This window comes from Oryza glaberrima, chromosome 7 (assembly GCF_000147395.1).
Source record: "Oryza glaberrima chromosome 7, OglaRS2, whole genome shotgun sequence".
NCBI classification, from domain to species: Eukaryota; Viridiplantae; Streptophyta; class Magnoliopsida; order Poales; family Poaceae; genus Oryza; species Oryza glaberrima.
The window spans coordinates 23,951,934-23,969,640 of record NC_068332.1 but is presented as its reverse complement, the minus strand read 5'-3'; the positions used below and the strand labels follow the sequence as shown (position 1 = coordinate 23,969,640).

Sequence of the window (17,707 nt, the reverse complement as noted above, 5' to 3'; positions counted from 1 at the left end):
GAAAATGATACATGCATGCATGCCTATTATCTGGCAAAATGTCTTTGCAAGCTGGAGTTGTTTGGATCAAGAGGGATAGTGAGACTACCATCATTTCACCTACAACTATTTATTAAAGAAAAAAATAGTTTATGAATACATTTTTTATATATATGCATGTTTAATAATTTGAAAGCCGGTGTCAAAAATAAACTACTATGACAAACTCTAAAATCAACTTCAAAATTAAATTTTAATATTTAAATTTTAGGGTGGCTGAGAGGCAAACCTTAGAGGGGCTGAGGCACCACTATAATATTGTTATTCCCTTCGCTTTTCTTGGGGTTGTTGCTTGAAAATTGCTTTGATTCCGATGATGATCTGATGCTGATGCTCATACAGGTTAATTACTGTACGTACTTTTATGAACATAGAGGTTGCAAGAGGCTTCAATGGAGGGTTACCAAAAAAATATATATATTATAAGAAGAGTTGGTGAATTACATGAAAGATAAGAAATGTTACAAAGAAGATGGATCACCTAAAGGAAGAAAACAACAAAGGAATTATCCTAGCAAGTGCTTGATTGGTTAATTTCTGCAAAACGCCACACACGTGCTTCCACAAAAGCCCATGCAGTCGAAATCATTAGTGAGATCAGGCCTTAATTTCTTCCTTGTTGCGGACCAATCAATCTGATTTGCTTCATCAGGGGGAGGGGTCTAATGGATTTTTTGGGGGAGCACGCTAATAAGTTCAACAGTACCAATTACTATTAGGCAACGTATCATGTGCACTTAGCACATCCCGTGCACTCATGCACTCCTGCAATCCGGTCCTTCTGATCTCAATCCGATGACTAGGATCTGGGTAAGGTAATTTTACAAAAAAACCGCCCGCCTCCTACCCTGTACTCTTGCTGAAATCCCCCTAACCCCTGGTTGTCCGTCTTCATCCTCCTGACTCCGTTAGAGGCTCAGAGCATGACGCTGCGACAAATCCAAAAATTCCCTCTGAACCAAACTTTTGTTTCCCTCGATTCCTTCTGATTAAAGCAAAACGGTGATTTTGGAGGTGCTTAATGTTGTTCGTGTGAGTTGATCCCTCAACAGGACCTTATCTCCCATTCTATGTAGCAGAGAGGAATTAAAGATTTGGGTTTTAGAGAAAACAAATAGGACTAGGAAGAATTTTAGGAATGTAAGAGTGGATATCTAGCGCTTAATTCCTTATTTCTATGGCCTAATTTGTCGCTTTGTATCAGCCTTCTTGCGGGTGGGTGCCGCCATCGTCCTCATCGAGCAGCTTCATGTCGCCGTCTTTGTGGGAGAGACGAAGAGATTTGGGGGTGGCTAAGGCGAAAGAACAGGAACCCCAAGCCAGGGAGATTTTTGCAAATGTATAAGGTAAGAGGCGGGCGATTTTTTTGTAAAATTACCCTACCTGGATCCTAGCCATCAGATTGAGATCGGAAGGACCTGATTGCAGGAGTACAGGAGTGCACAGCATGTGCTGAGTGCACCTGATATGTTGCCTTATTATTAACAGTAATTTTGACCCTGAAATTTCTAATTTCCGATATTAATCAGTATATTTCAACTGATAATATTTGGTCACAAAGTTCAGTTCAACCCACTATTGGTTTATTTGACCTCACCACCCTACACTTTAGCCCAGTCATGGTTTCTGAAATCAGAATCCATATTTGAGTTCATTCCTCTGCTCTTCAGTTACATGCAGCAAATTGTTTTCTTTAGCAGATCATTTCGCTCGTATCAGATGGCTTTCAACAGGTATAAATTTGCGTCTGCTCACATGAACGACGAACAAAATGCAGAACATGGCCTGAAAAAAAAAGAGATCAAAGGGGGTCGGAGTCCTCCGACCCCCACTCCAAGTGCAAAGCTGCAAAAATCCATCTGAAAAAGAATCATCAAACTGGAAGAGCGAAGTGTTGATTCATGTTTCATAGCAGCAGATGATTTTCTCTCGCTTGTTGGTCTGTAGGATTTAAAAGAATCAAAATTTTCAAACCATGGCAAGACAAGTGTAAATTACAGATAGTGTTTGAGGGTTTCAGAACTGCCTAGTACTGTTCAATTATTAGGGGGTGGTTAAATTTTTTTTAATAATGAAAATTATTTACATGTCAGATATCTGCATACACGCACACAACCAATAATAAGTTTTAGAGTTGAAAAAAAAAGATTTTTTATGGTCCTTGAGGAGATTGGGAGGTACCAACTTCGTCTGGCCGTTCATTCGCGGAGGGTACGATCGGAATTGGGCGTGTGGATACCCTTATGCTCCCACACGCTCTGTTCTCTCCCCGCGCCTCTTTCTCGTTTCTTTTCTCTCCGCATCACGCCATCCCAAACGATTTCATCCCAGTCTGCGACTCTGGGGGCGCGCGTGCCGCTCTAACGAAGCTCGCGCACCTCCTCGCCAGGGGTGCAATCTACAGGCGGCTTCATTCCAACTTTGGGGCCTTGTGATGGGAATAGTGGAGGCTAGAAGGGGCCCAAGGCGTCGGCCCCCTCAGCTCGCTGCGCCGCGCGGTGCGGCGCAACCGTACGCGGGAGGCGGAGGCAGCCGCAGGCGCTGGAGATGCTGCCGTGGGAGGAGTTCGAGTGCACCATGACGCTCGCCGCCGCGTCGCACCGGGAGCTGGCTCCAGCCATGGGAGCTCGATCGTCTTCTTCCTAGACATTTTATTTAATCTGCCTGCTGCCGATCGAGGGAGTGGCCCGTCAGTACTCAGTCGCAGCCATGCACGCTCGCCGTGCGCCGCCGCTAGGGGCGCCACAATCTTCGCGGCATCAGCTGCTCATCTCGATGCCATGCCCTTCGCTGCCTATAGATGCCCCTGTGCACCAGCACCTTGTATCCTGAACAAGATTGATGGAGACGTTATCAAAATTAGCTTTACTTCTCTCTTGCTAATTAATCTGTTCGAGAGTTCGAGGAGAAGAATACCTCATCGAAGAGAAGGTTGGTTTGCCAGGAGACGACAAGTCGAAGCCTACGAAGCAGCGAGTACGTGTCGGCCTCGTCGGCTCGTCGCAGACGAACCACTCGCATGGCGGTTTCGTGGTTACGAATTAGATTCGACATATTTTTAAGGGAGTTAAAGTGGACTTTTTTCAATGAGAAACTTGCTGGAAGGACGGACGTACTTGACGCCATCTGCTCACACGCGAAAGTTCTTTTTTGCCCTCAGGACTCAAGGTACTGCGCGGACTGGGGTCCCGGTACCACCAGGTACTGAGAAATCTCAGCCATCCGATCAAGCCCGATCAACGGCTGAGATTCGGTACCTGGCTCCCTCAAGGACTACAAAATTGCTCGACAAAAAAGTATCGTGTGATGGGACAGGTCCCCAACTCCTTAAAAAAGATGGCCAGCTGAATTAAAAGTTAAAACAAACCACATAAATTGTAAGAAGTAATTTTAGAAGGGGGGACGACCCCGCGTCACTCTCGCGCGGGCGGCTCGGGGGGCGAAAACCCTAGCCGCCCACGCCTCCTCCCCCTCTCCCCCGCCTCGCCGCCGCCGGAGCTCGCCGGCGGCAAAGCCGGCAACGAGCAGGGAAGGCGGCGGCGAGGTCCTTCTTCCTCTTGGCAGCTCCCTCCCGGCGTGACGTGGACGGGGCGACGCCGATGAGGTACCCCACCGCTGGGAGAAGTGGAGGCGGCGGGGCGGTGTGGGGTGGCGGCGGATCCGGCACCCCCATGGCCGGATCTGGCGCGGTAGCGGCAGCGCGGCCCGGCGGTGGTGCGCGGCTGGGGGCGGCGACGGTGGCCCGGCGGCGCGATGCGGCTGGGGGCGGCGGCGGCGGCCCGGCGGCTGGGAGCGGCACCTGGCAAGGCGGCGGCGGCTCCGGCGGCGCCCCGCCCAGATCCGGCATCCCCACGGCCGGATCCAACTCCCGGATGGCCAGGGTCGTTATGGCCGGCGTCGCCGGCGATGGGAGGACGGCGCATGTGTGACGGGAGGACGCCGGCGTCGAGGTCGATGCGTACGGCGCCGTGCAGTAGGCCAACGCGGCAGTGGCTGGCGCCGGCGATGCTTGCCGCCGGACCTCGTGGATGACCGCCGGTGGGGGCTGCTGCCAGATGGATGGCTGCGTTGTGGGGGACCCGACTAGGACGCCGGCTTGCATGGCGGCGGCGGGGTCGTTGCGCGTCGCTCGTGTGGCGGCGCTGCAGGTGTTGGCCAATGGAGATGCCGCCGGATCTGGGGTCGAGCTCGGATTCAGCCGCACAGCACTGCCATCACGACCGGCGATGACGAGGGGACGCCATGTGGGTGCCTTCTCATCTCCTTGGAGCTCCTCCCCTTCTTGACCGCCTGGTCGTGGGGAGCTCCTTTGCGAGACGGTGAAGGCGGCGGCAAAGTTGCCCCAGGTTGTTATCGATAGTGATGGGCGGTGGCGGGCACTCTCTTTGGAGGTGACGGCATGGGAGGAAGGCTAGCTGGTCACCGAAGTGCAGCGGTGGTTTGGTCGTGCTCGTTCCAACGTGTAGCTGTGGGGGTCGCGCTGGCAGCAGGTTAGGTCGCTTGGAGTCTAGCCGACAGAGGGGCGTCGTTGCTGTAGAGGCCACGTGTTGACATTGCTTGGGAGTCGGTGAGGTAGCGGCAAGAGGGGCATTGGCAGGTGCTAGGCGAAAGCCGTCCCAATTCTTGGGCGGCAATGGCGACGTCTTTGGGAGTTGCAACCCTCTTGAGGGTGTTGTTGAGGTGCCTCCCTCCCCCTCTTCAAGGATCCTCTATGTGAAAACCTCATCCTTTCGGGATGGGCGATGGCGGCGTTTTAAATGTCGTGACCTTCTTGAAGGCATCGTTTTGGAGGTGGTCGTGTGTTCCTCTCGGTGTGGTGGTGTGTAGGCACGTGGCGGGGTGTGTTTTCTCTTGTCCGGTTCCCCTGTCCCCTGCTGCTTTTGCCTTTGGTTGTAAATGTCTGTTTTATACTCCTCTTAATGCAAAAATACACTTCTAGCGTATTCCCCAAAAAGAAGTAATTTTAGAGGTGCTACGTCATCTAAAGCAAAGTAAAAGATTACAAGAGTTCCGTGCAAAGTATCACCCTCTCCTGTGAGGCGAGTTCAATTTCAACTACCAATTACAATTGACAAACAAATTAAATTCTGAAACTTGTAGTTTTTGGTACTTAACAGCATTTCACTTGAAATATTTGGCCATTAAGTTCTGAGATTTTCAGTTAAACCCTCTACTGATCCATGCAAACTATTCCCTGTACCTTTAGCCCTCTCATGGTTCCTGAAATCAGAATCGATATTTGAGTTCATTCCTCTATTCCTCACTCCTCGAAGTTTGTTGCTTAGCCTCATCTGGAATGACTTGGAAAAAAAGTTTTCTGTTTTAACAGATCGTACGGCTTTGAACAGGATTAATTTGCGTCTGATGAAAATAATGAACGAAGAAAAAAAATGCAGAACATTAACTGAAAAAAAGGGAGACCAAAGGGTGTCGGAGTTTGAAACTCCGACCCCCTTTCCTATCACAAACTCCGTCCTAGCTTTCGTTGTTCCTTAATCATCCTGTAGAGAAGTTCAGATTGGAGGTGTTGTCCAAGTGCAAAGCAGCGAAATCCATCTGAAAAGGAATCATCAATTTATTTTTTCCTTCCGTTTGTTGGAATAACTGCAAATTGCATTTTATTAAATTATTTTATTAGATCATTTCACCCTTATCAGACGGATTTCAACATGTTCAATTTGCGTCTGATCACAGAATGATGAAAAGAAATTGTAGAACATTACCTTGAAAAAAAAAAGGAGATGACCCCACTCCTATCACATATTGCGTGATTGCGTCTCCTTGCAGGGGTACCAAGTGCAAAGCAGCGAAATCCATCTTAAAAATAATCATCAAACTGTCAAAGATAAGCATTGATTCATAGCAGCAGATGGTTTCCTCTCGTTTGTTGATCTGTAGCGTTCAAAGAATTAAAATCTCAAATCATGGCAAGACCAAAAGTGTAAATGGCAGATGATGTTTCATGGTTTCAGAACTGCCTGGTACCACTGTTGGGGAATGTTAATTTTCTTCGCAATAAATCAACAGGAGCACTCTCAATGTAATGAATCAGGCTGGATGAATGCTCCTGTTGAACTTCACAATATAATGTTAGATGCTTCTAAATGTTCAGTAAATCATGCTACTCTGCATTATACACTGAACTTGGGTTCAGCTTTCAGCAAAGTTTGCACTGAACTTTGATTCAGTTTGTTTTGAGTCCTTCAGTAAGAAAAAAAGATGCACCCAAAATAAATTGCCGAAATGAAAGTGCTATCTGAAAGTGATCATGCGGTTCTCAGTTTATCGGGCAATTGACTGATGAACTTGCGGCGCAGGCACGATCCTCAACGACCAATTTATTAGTGGATTATCTTATCCCAAGAATAATGGAGAAGTATTATATAAGATGAAAATGATTCACATGCAAGCTTTAAACTAATGCACAAAATGATTGCTCACCACCGACAGCGCAAAAGAACAGCCGGCGGCGTCATCTTGTCAGTCACCTACTCACCTGTTAATATTCAGAGATCTTCAGTTAAACCCTCTACGGATTCATATGCCCTCATAGTTTCTGAAATCAGAATCCATATTTGAGTTCATTCCTCTGCTCTTCTGTTCAGTGATCTACTCTCATCTTGGAATAACACTGAAAATTGCATTTCCTCTTTCTTTTAACAGATCATTTCATCCGTATCAGACGGCTTTAATTTAAACGGTATGAATTTTGCGTCTGGGCACCTGAACGACGAACAAAAGAAAACTGCAGAAAATAAGCTGAAAGAGAGAGATCAAAGGGGACTCGGAGTTTCATCCTCCGAACCCCACCGTTTTATGCTCTAGTTGTGTTTTGGGCTTTTGGCAGTGTTAGCTCTGTTCTTGCCATGGATTTCCAGATGCCGCAATTGACTGATGAACTTGCGGCGCAGGCGCAGCCACGACTGACTGGACAGGTTCAGCACCTAAACAGCCACTGTCCTCTAACAATTCCGAGTTCAATTTTCTACTAAAACAATTTCTTACTAGTACTTCCACTGTTTGAGGACAATTTTTTTTCTCTCCCATTTATCCCAAAATAAGGCTTCAGTTCTTTTTTCTGAATTCCAAACTTCAATTTTCCCGTTTACCGTAGCACACCGAAATTTATGAAAAATACTCTCTCCGTCCCATTTTAAGTGCAACCATAAGTTTCCGCGCTTAACTTTGATCGTTCGTTTTATTTGAAAAATTTTTGTAATTAATATTTTTTAGTTATGAGATGATAAAACATGAATAGCACTTTACTCGTGACTTATGTTTTTATTTTTTTAAAAAAAATTTCAATAATACGGACGATCAAAGTTGGACTAAAAAATCATGGCTAGATTGAAAATGGAATGGAGGGAGTAAAGAATAAATGTATTAGGAGTAGATAAATAACTGTATTAGGATTTGATAAAGTGATGAGTATTTTAGTTTTTCTTTTGATTTTGCATTTGTATTGATACATGTGAAATGGATGGAAAAATAAATTTATTTTGGAACGTGTCCCATCGCCGACAGCGACACGTTAGTACAGTCACTGTACTCCTCATTTTCGGGACGGCGATAACGTGCCCATTTCGGAAACAGCGTTGCGTGATCACGACTCACAAATCCACAACCGAAAAAGCGAGAGAAGGAAACGAGAGTGTTCGTCAAGCTCGCGAATGGGAGGGAACATGGGCAAGGACGTGGCCGCGGGCGGCGAGAGCAACCGCCGCCCGCCGCCGCCGCCGCCGATGCCGCTGGGCCTCAGGCTCCAGCTGATCGGGCTCTCGGCGGCGATCGACGCGGTGGAGCGGCGCGACGGGACGGTCAACCGCGCGCTCTACTCCGTCCTCGTCGAACACCTGATGAGCGTGCGCGCCGACCCGTCCCCGGACGCCGCCACCGGCGCCGTCCGCTCCTTCGACTTCACCATCGACGCCGCGCGCGGCCTCTGGGCGCGCGTGTTCGCGCCCGCGGCGGCGGCGCCGGCGGCGACGCCGATGCCGGTGATGGTGTACTACCACGGCGGCGGGTTCGCGTTGTTCTCGCCGGCGGTGGCGCCGTTCGACGGCGTGTGCCGCAGGCTCTGCGGCGACGTCGGCGTCGTCGTCGTCTCCGTCAACTACCGCCTCGCCCCCGAGCACCGCTACCCCGCCGCCTACGACGACGGCGTGGACGCGCTCCGCTTCCTCGACGGGAACGGCATCCCGGGCCTCGACGGCGACGACGTCCCCGTCGACCTCGCCAGCTGCTTCCTCGCCGGGGAGAGCGCCGGCGGCAACATCGTGCACCACGTGGCCAACCGCTGGGCGGCCACGTGGCAGCCCACGGCCAAGAACCTCCGCCTCGCCGGGATAATCCCCGTGCAGCCGTACTTCGGCGGCGAGGAGAGGACGCCCTCCGAGCTGGCGCTCGACGGCGTGGCGCCGGTGGTGAACCTCCGGCGGTCGGACTTCTCGTGGAAGGCGTTCCTGCCGGTGGGCGCCGACCGCGACCACCCGGCGGCGCACGTCACCGACGAGAACGCCGAGCTGGCGGAGGCGTTCCCGCCGGCGATGGTGGTGATCGGAGGGTTCGACCCGCTCAAGGATTGGCAGTGGAGGTACGTCGACGTGCTGCGGCGGAAGGGGAAGGCGGTGGAGGTGGCGGAGTTCCCCGACGCCTTCCATGGCTTCTACGGCTTCCCGGAGCTCGCCGACGCCGGCAAGGTCTTGCAGGACATGAAGGTGTTCGTCCAGAGCAACAGGGCGGCGCGCGCCACCGCCTGAATTGAGATTCGAGAGTTTGATCTGCTTCGTACACGCGTCGTCCTACACTTCATATACTTGAGATTTTGAATTGGGATTTCTGTGATTCAAGGTGAAAGTTTAAGGCCGCAGTTAAAAGTTTCGTATGATTTTGAGTTGAAAACTGTATAATTTGAGTATGAAGGTTTTTAGTTTTCATATGAAAGTTTTAAATTCTGAATTTGAACGGTTTATAATTCAAAATGAAAAGTTGAGGTCGCTAAGTGTCATGTGAAAGTTGTATGAACTAAGATGAAAGTTGTATGATCATGCGGTGCCACTGACGATGAAAATTTTGGCATTTCATACAAAGCGAGTGTAAGATCAATTAGTTAGGTTTCTTGTATTGGAAACATGCTCACCCTAACAAGTCATAGACTTTAGGCTGAGTTCGGCAATCCATCCTCCCAACCCACCTATCTTGTTTTCCACGCGCACGCTTTTCAAACTACTTGACGGGACATTTTTTTTAAAAAAAATTCTATACGAAAGTTGTTTTAAAAAATCATATTGATCCATTTTTTTAAAAAAATAGCTAATACTTAATTAATCATGTGTTAAAAGGCTACTCCGTTTTACATGCAGGAGTGATGGGTTCCCATCCTACACTTTCGAACACACCCTTACAAGAGTGTTCGTATTTATAGCTAAGTTAGGCGTCATACCCGTTTATAGTGGAAGATGTCGGATTAGTCTTCGGAGATGCTCATAGAGATAGGAAGCGAGTGTATACTGGTGCAGTCCTTGAAGACAGTAAGGAGTGGTTGTGTTCTACGGCTGTGTTCGTTTGGGATGGTTTGGAACCAAACTCCTCTAATTTTTTTTTTCAAAAATGGAACAATATGATTTTTTTAAACAACTTTCATATAAAAACTTTTTGCAAAAAACGCACCAAAATAGTTGTTTGAAAAGCGTGCGCATGAAAAACGAGAAATGAGAGTTGGGAACAAGGGGAAACGAACTGAGCCAGTACTCGTGTGGGTGTGTATGTAAGTGCTTATGTTTGTACCATGTTTAGCGAAAAAAAAAAGCATTTGGTATGGAAATTCTGTATGAGTCGACTCGTAAGAGAACATACCATCAACAGTTACCCATCCTTACTCATACTCGCCGAAGTTTCTATGGCGATCTTTGATACCGATCCAACAGTCCAACTTTTCGCGAACGTATAAAAGGATTGCACGTCAATATATTAGATGAATAGAGTTGTTGTTACACACCGCAATTGGCGATCCAACAGTCCAACTTCTGCCTAGCGTAATTCAAGATCAGCCTAATACTATCTGGGAATTGGGGAATTTGCAGGATATTGCTCCTGTTAAACTTCAAAATCCCATGTCAGACGCTTCTAAATGTTCAGTCAACTAAGCTATATTACGCACTGAACTTATTGGATCAGCAAAAAAGATTCAGTTTTCAATACTTCAGTCAAGAATCACCAGAATTTGCCTTGCGAAAAGGAAGTGAGATGTGATAAGCATGCAAACAAATTGTGACCTCATATAGTCACACGTCGTATGTGTTGCTTGCTCACAACAATACTACGGCGTGAGAGCGCAAAGCTAGCGTCTGCGTTATCTTCAGGAACGGCGAATTGGCGATTCAATTAGAACATCAATTTCATATCATTTCGTCTCTTACTGACATCACTTTGAATTCCTGAACTTCTATGAATCTTGTGGCTGCCTGAACACTGAAAGACACTTCCTGATCTTCTCTGAATTTTGTGGCTGCCTGAACACTCACCGAAAGACACACTTCCAGAACTTCTCTGAATTTTGTGGCTGCCTGAATTTTGTTTCTAAACATGCATTTTTTATCAGTCTCCCAAACTGAACGGAGGCAATAGGAGTAGAACGCTCCGAGCAGAGAAGCCAAGAAATGGCGGCGGCGCACGGGCGGCGCCGCCGGGTGGCACTGCCGTGGCCGATGAGGCTCAGGCTCTGCGTTTTCGAGGCCGCCATTGACGCGACGCAGCGCCGAGACGGCAGCGTCAACCGTTTCCTCTTCTCCCTGTTCGACCGGCGGGCGCCGGCCGACCCGCGGCCGGACGCCGCCGGCGTCAGCTCGACGGACATCACCGTCGACGCGTCCCGCGGCCTCTGGGCGCGCGTTTTCTACTCGCCGTCGCCGTCGCCGCGCCCCGTCGTCGTCTACTTCCACGGCGGCGGCTTCACGCTGTTCTCCGCGGCCTCCCGCGCCTACGACGCGCTCTGCCGCACGCTCTGCGTCGCCGCCGCCGGCGCCGTCGTCGTGTCCGTCGACTACCGCCTCGCCCCCGAGCACCGGGCTCCCGCCGCGTACGACGACGGGGAGGCCGTCCTCCGCTACCTCGGCGCCACCGGCCTCCCCGACCACGTCGGCCCGGTCGACGTCTCCACCTGCTTCGTCGTCGGAGACAGCGCCGGCGGCAACATCGCGCACCACGTGGCCCAGCGATGGACGGCCACGGCGACGACGACGACGACGACGATCGATAACCCCGTCGTCCACCTCGCCGGCGTGATACTCATACAGCCGTGCTTCAGCGGCGAGGAGCGGACGGAATCCGAGCGCGCGCTCGACGGCGTGGCGCCGGTGCTGAACGCGCGGCGGTCGGACCTGTCGTGGAAGGCGTTCCTGCCGGTGGGGGCCGACCGGAACCACCCGGCGGCGCACGTCGTCACCGGAGACGACGACGACGCCGAACTGAACGAGGCGTTCCCGCCGGCGATGGTGGTCGTCGGCGGGCTCGACCCGCTGCAGGACTGGGACCGGCGGTACGCCGCCATGCTGCGGCGGAAGGGGAAGGCGGCGCGGGTGGTGGAGTTCCCGGAGGCCATCCACGCCTTCTACTTCTTCCCGGAGTTCCTCGCCGACGATCACCGGAAGCTCGTCGGTGAAATCAGGGCGTTCGTGGAAGAATGCATCGCGTCCAAGCAGCCTACTGCTTAGTGATGAGGGCCTCATCATTTGCCCTATCTATAAAATTTTAAAAGTTGATTTAAAAGTTAATTTTAAAGTTTTCTGAATGTAGTTTTTTTTCTATATTTAGCTTTTTGAGTGATGCTCCGGTACTATACTGTCAGTATACTAATGTAGTGATATTATACTATCAATAGAGATGACATTATACTAATACATTGATTAGATATAACTTTGTTATTTATATTTTTTTTCCGGCTAGATCGGTCAGAGGTTATTCATTACGCTGGCATTACTCATATTTCTATCGAAAAGTAAAATGGAAAAGAAAAGAAGAAAAATGTGACTAGTGGAGCTCTAGCCTTTAAGTCGATAAATAATGGATATATAAAAACAATCATTAATTATTTTTTTTTGTTGCTAAGCTCTTGCCAACCAATGGGGACTATACCTCGTTGGAAATTATCAGAGTAATTACTATACTTGTTTTTTTAACTAGAAAGAAACTAGCTAAATACCAGTGCGTTGCAACAGGTATAGACACATAGTCTTATATGGAACCCATATGTGATCTGTATTGATCTAATGAAAGAGATTAGGCACACATGTCTGTATTAATCGGACCGTATGTTTAATAATTAAAAATTGATTAAAAAGTATATACCTTAAAAATATGATATCTTAAACTACTTAAAAAATTGTTACTTTCTGATCGTCACACTGATTTTTCGTCCGTTGCTTGCGTTATCGTGCGCTTCGCTTCGTATTCCCATCTTAGCACTCCACATCATATACACCGGATTGGTTTCAACCGTAGCACACCATGTCGTATACACCCAATCGGTTTCAGCAAAGTTTCTCACGTATTACACTAGGAGAACTTGCATAACTAAATAAAAAGTTGGGTGTAGAGTAGAACAAAGTTAAGCCGGCTCTGTTTAAGTTGTATCTTGCCTTCAAATTCACCGCCTAGGTAGAAATTAGAAGGAGGGGATCACAAATTAGGATTGAAATCAAGCAATTTCCCCCAAATTTCCCAAATTCAAAACCCTAATTTTCAGTTTCCCAAATCGAGACCCCCTAAATTTCCAAAATAGCAAATCCTGAATCAAGACCCCAAATCAGTGCAAACCCTAAGGAACTTGGGGCTTAACTCACCAGATTGGGACCGAGCCATGCTGCATCACGCATCCACGTCATATCGGCTCGACTCTGTCGCTCGGACCTAAGTTGGTCGCGCGAGACTGAGACTCGCCATGGCCGTGGCTTCCGCTACACTAAGGAGGAGAACCATGGCGGGGGAGTGGTTCACCAGCGTCACCTGAAAATCACTTATTGTTTTACTTAATTAATAATTAATTTTGGTCACCTTGACCCATCATTTTAAGCTATGAAATTGTAGTAAATTTTGTTTGTGCATTTTAATTTATTCCTAACTAAAATGAAACCAACAGGAGTTAGAATATTTAATTAGTTCCTCTATCGTCTCGACCCAACGGAGTTCTGATTTAGAAATATGTTTGCACCTTATTTCGTTTTTTTGCTAAATAGAACCAACAAAAAATTTAGGCGAAAAACTTATTTTTTTTCGCTTATCATTATGTTGTTGTACTTAAATTTTAATTAGTAGTATTTATTCATTGTTAATATTTACATTAGTTTCACCTGTGGCAGCGTACGGGTATATATTGCTGGTAATATAATAAAGATGCATGCAACGTTCTTTTACTTGTTCGGATGTAATATGGTCTGTTCTTATAACGCTCAGATTAGGATCTGAGCGTGACATGGGCCTGAACTGACACGATCTAGGGAGAGAGGGTGATCGATCTAGAGGGAATCGAATGGAAAAATTGTGATACGGACAGGGAGGGTGCGATCTCGGATGGAATCATATGGAAAAATTGCAAGACAAGGACGCGATTTGGGGAGGGATCAAATCAGATTGAAAAAAAACATCTGCGCGCTACAAGAACGGCGTACGAAATTATTGACAAAAACATCTTTAATTTTTATAATTAAAAAAAAGTGAATGAAAAAAAATGTTTTAGCTTATATCAGCAAAAACATCCACAGAATGGTAGCTCAGCTGTAGGCCAGTAGGCACTAGGCAGTAGCCAGCCATCGACATCAACGTAAGCCTGGTCGTTGCGACGTTGCGAGACGTTAACCACAACCACAAACGTACGTATCAGGCTACTGGATTAATTAATTATATCCTTCAATCAAACAAAGAAAAATCGCTACAAAGTACAAACGTGTGGCTACGTGCTCATCAGTTGAGCAATACTCCATCCGTCCCCCCCCCCCCCCAAAAAAAAAACACAAATCCTACATTTCCGTTTCAACATTTGATCTTCCATCTTATTTGAAAAATTTATAAAAATAATTAAAAAGACAAGTCACGCATAAAGTATTAATCATGTTTTATCATTTAACAATAATAAAAATACCAATTATAACAAAATTTTATATAAAACAAACAGTCAAACGTTGGTTATGAAAATCCAGGCTTTATCTTTCTTTTTTTCCCGGAGGGTGTAGTACACAGTAATAAGATGGGATCAAAATCATATCGCATTGAAGATATTGGGTTGTACATGTCGCACTGAAGCTTGTCAGCCTGACGCGTCTGATAAGCTTCATCTTTCATGCTGGGGCAATAGTTCCTAACTTTTTCTTCGAACTTTCAACTTTTCCATCACATTAAACATACGTAAACTTTCAACTTTTTTCTTTAAACTTTTTAATTTTAGTATGAAACTAAACACACCCTAACCTGCTCCCTCTGCGGAGTAGAGCCAAAAACAACTCTTCATCTTTTCATGGACTGGTCTACAATCTAAGCAAAACTTGGCCTCAATATGGACCCGTTTAATTACCAAACAAAAACTTTTCACAATATCATATTAAATATTTGGATACATGCATAGAGTATTAAATATAGAAAAAACTAATTACTCAGATTGCATGTAAATTATGAGACAAATCTTTTAAGCCTAATTACGTCATGATTTGACAATATAATATGATGCTACAGTAAACATCTGTTAATGATGGATTAATTACGCTTAATAAATTCGTCACGCAGTTTTCAGGCGGAATCTGTAATTTTTGTTATTATTAGACTACGTTTAATACTTTAAATATGTGTCCATATATCAAATGTGACACGTAAAAACTTTTCACCCCTGAAACTAAATAGGGCCTATGCCCGTAACTTCCCTCTTCAATTGTGACATGATAGGTTGGTGGGAACCTTGCCAAAGAGAAATGATCAAAGAACAAAGACGAAACTTTAATGATCTTATCATCTACCCCTCCGTAACCTAGACGTGTGTCGAGTTTCGTAGCTAGGAATTTTTTTTTTTGAAACGGAGTAGTACACCGTATGGGGTATTTGGTTTGAAAGAAATACAAGAAGTTTTAATGGTGATTATGGCACGGTGTCACAGGTGGTTTATTCCATTAATAACATGTGCAAAGCGTGTATGATGATGCCCAAAATGCTGTAATTACCTTTTGTTCTCTATTGTGGCACCTCTTCAGTGAATAGGCAGAGCTCAGTTGAAGACGAACTAATTATACTCAAAACAAACAGAAGCAACGGAGCTATGGTCGGTTGGAATTGCATTGAAATACCTGTAAATAAGATTATGAGAGGTGGGAGACACTGATCTACATCTAGCCAGATTATCAATGCCAATTTGTCAAATTTGAACGCAGCAAGAGTTCACTGGTTAATCGACGATATGGTCAAGACTCATGAATGCCAATTTAGGCTAAATTCTGCGCAGGGGACTTAAATTCTACTTCCTCCTTCTCACAATATAAGACTTTCTAGCATTGTTTATATTTATATAGATGTTAATGCTAATATATGTCTAGATTCATTAATATTTATATAAATATGTGTAATACTAGAAAGTCTTACGGTACGGAACGGAGAAAGTAGTTAGTACGAGTAGTACATGATATTTCAAAAATTCTACCAAATTGGAATATTCACGTCAAAATCAAGGGAGAATTTTATTTTCTACTAAAATAATTGATCGGTTCACCTATATATGGTATCCTCTACACACTGACATTGGCTCGCACAGAAACCCGCGAAATGGGGCACGAGAAGGAGCAAGAAACGGCCGGCGACGAGCTCCGGCGGCCCGAGCCGCCGGCGTTGCCGTGGACGGTGCGGCTCCAGCTCTTCGCTCTCGTCACCGCCGTCGACCTCGTGCAGCGCGGCGATGGCACCGTCAACCGCTTCCTCTTCTCCCTCGCCGACCGCCAGAGCGCCGCCGCGGCGCGCCCGGACGCCCACGGCGTCCGCTCCGGCGACGTCACCGTCGACGCCGCCCGCGGGCTGTGGGCGCGCGTGTTCTCCCCGGCGAGCAGCGGCGCCGTGGAGTCCCCGCCGCTCCCCGTCGTCGTCTACTTCCACGGCGGCGGCTTCGCGCTCCTCACCGCCGCCTCCAGCCAGTACGACGCCTTGTGCCGCCGGCTCTGCCGCGAGCTCCGCGCCGTCGTCGTCTCCGTCAACTACCGCCTCGCCCCCGAGCACCGCTACCCCGCCGCCTACGACGACGGCATGGACGTGCTCCGCCACCTCGGCACCGTCGGCCTCCCCGCCGACGTCGCCGCCGCCGTCCCCGTCGACCTCACCCGCTGCTTCCTCGTCGGCGACAGCGCCGGCGGCAACATCGCCCACCACGTCGCGCACCGATGGGCCGCCGCCACCACCTCCTCGAGCCGCCGCGTCCGCCTCGCCGGCGTCGTCCTGCTGCAGCCGTTCTTCGGCGGCGAGGAGCGGACGGAGGCGGAGCTGAGGCTGGACGGCGTGGGGCCGGTGGTGAGCATGGCGCGCGCGGACTGGTGCTGGAGGGCGTTCCTGCCGGAGGGCGCCGACCGCGACCACCCGGCGGCGCACGTCACCGGCGAGAGCGCCGAGCTGGCGGAGGCGTTCCCGCCGGCGATGGTGGTGGTCGGAGGGTACGACACGCTGCAGGACTGGCAGCGGCGGTACGCCGGGATGCTGCGGCGGAAGGGGAAGGCAGTGCAGGTGGTGGAGTACCCGGCGGCGATCCACTCCTTCTACGTCTTCCCGGAGCTCGCCGACTCCGGCGAGCTCATCAAGGAGATGAAGGCGTTCATGGAGCGCAACGCGCCGCCCAAGTACTGCTAGTCTGCTACTTAATATATTTTGCTGAAATTTGATCACTGTGTGTTTAGTTTTTTTCAAACTTTCAACTTTTCTATCACATTAAATATTTGGACACATGCATGGGGCATTAAATATAGACGAAAAAAACCAATTACACAGTTTGCATGTAAATTATGAGACGAATCTTTTGAACCTAATTACGCCATGATTTGATAATGTAGTGCTACAGTAAACATTTGCTGATTACATATTAATTAGGTTTAATAGATTCGTCTCATAGTGTACGGACGGAATCTGTAATTTGTTTTGTTAATTTACGTTTAATACCAAACATGTGTAAACTTTTTAAAATGGAACTAAACACGGCCCCAAGTTCTGCGATGATGAATTACTACGTTAATAAATAGATTTTACTAGCAGCATATTTCTTTATTCCGATTTCATCGCATGGATCCCATGATGCTGACGGAGACATTAACCTACTAATTACTATACGATTCTGTTCACGCGGAGCACGAGCACAGCTGCACATTTCTTACTTCTTTTTGACGCGACAAGAGAAAGAGAGAGAGAGAGACTTTTGAGACAAGTAAAATCAGTCTGGCTTTTGAGACGCACGCGACACATTACACGTCGATAGAAAAAAATTAAATTCAAAAGCTATTTTGAAGAACACTTTTCATGGTCCAAAATGAAACACACTCTTTTGTTTAATGATATTTTCTAATTAAGTAGAGGGCGTTTTGTATAAAACAGATGTTTACTGAATTTTTTTTCACGTGTGCCAAAGTCGAACGCTTTAGGAACGTACGCTACTACAAAATCGATT

At 47.6% G+C, this 17,707-nt stretch overlaps 4 protein-coding genes across 4 annotated transcripts; 3 read left to right on the top strand and 1 right to left on the bottom strand.

Moving 5' to 3' along the window:
- Positions 1–2,772: 2,772 nt before the first annotated feature.
- On the bottom strand, positions 2,773–4,141 carry LOC127780323 (formin-like protein 16). The gene is made up of 2 exons (XM_052307226.1): positions 3,562–4,141; positions 2,773–2,867 (listed from the first exon to the last, which is right to left on the bottom strand). The coding sequence occupies exons 1-2, from the start codon at positions 4,139–4,141 to the stop codon at positions 2,773–2,775; spliced, it is 675 nt and encodes a 224-aa protein (XP_052163186.1).
- Positions 4,142–7,656: 3,515 nt separating this feature from the next.
- Positions 7,657–9,222, top strand: LOC127779946 (probable carboxylesterase 18). Its single transcript, XM_052306879.1, has one exon. The coding sequence runs from the start codon at positions 7,710–7,712 to the stop codon at positions 8,796–8,798; it is 1,089 nt and encodes a 362-aa protein (XP_052162839.1). The 5' UTR covers positions 7,657–7,709; the 3' UTR covers positions 8,799–9,222.
- A 1,355-nt stretch (positions 9,223–10,577) lies between these two features.
- On the top strand, positions 10,578–11,866 carry LOC127780095 (probable carboxylesterase 18). Its single transcript, XM_052307046.1, has one exon. The coding sequence runs from the start codon at positions 10,698–10,700 to the stop codon at positions 11,748–11,750; it is 1,053 nt and encodes a 350-aa protein (XP_052163006.1). The 5' UTR covers positions 10,578–10,697; the 3' UTR covers positions 11,751–11,866.
- A 3,960-nt stretch (positions 11,867–15,826) lies between these two features.
- On the top strand, positions 15,827–17,293 carry LOC127779842 (probable carboxylesterase 18). The gene has a single exon (XM_052306757.1). It carries the CDS (start codon positions 15,835–15,837, stop codon positions 16,897–16,899), a length of 1,065 nt encoding a protein of 354 aa, XP_052162717.1. The 5' UTR covers positions 15,827–15,834; the 3' UTR covers positions 16,900–17,293.
- The last annotated feature ends 414 nt before the right edge of the window (positions 17,294–17,707 follow it).

What these genes read in the sequence shown, in the direction of transcription:
- LOC127780323 (XM_052307226.1), bottom strand. Translation starts at nt 4,141, where the DNA reads ATGCAAGCCGGCGTCCTAGTCGGGTCCCCCACAACGCAGCCATCCATC. An exon ending in CGCCGCCGCCTTCCCTGCTC is followed by an intron (nt 2,868 to 3,561) that starts GTTGCCGGCTTT and finishes AATCTTGTTCAG; the next exon opens with GATACAAGGTGCTGGTGCAC.
- LOC127779946 (XM_052306879.1), top strand. Translation starts at nt 7,710, where the DNA reads ATGGGAGGGAACATGGGCAAGGACGTGGCCGCGGGCGGCGAGAGCAAC.
- LOC127780095 (XM_052307046.1), top strand. Translation starts at nt 10,698, where the DNA reads ATGGCGGCGGCGCACGGGCGGCGCCGCCGGGTGGCACTGCCGTGGCCG.
- LOC127779842 (XM_052306757.1), top strand. Translation starts at nt 15,835, where the DNA reads ATGGGGCACGAGAAGGAGCAAGAAACGGCCGGCGACGAGCTCCGGCGG.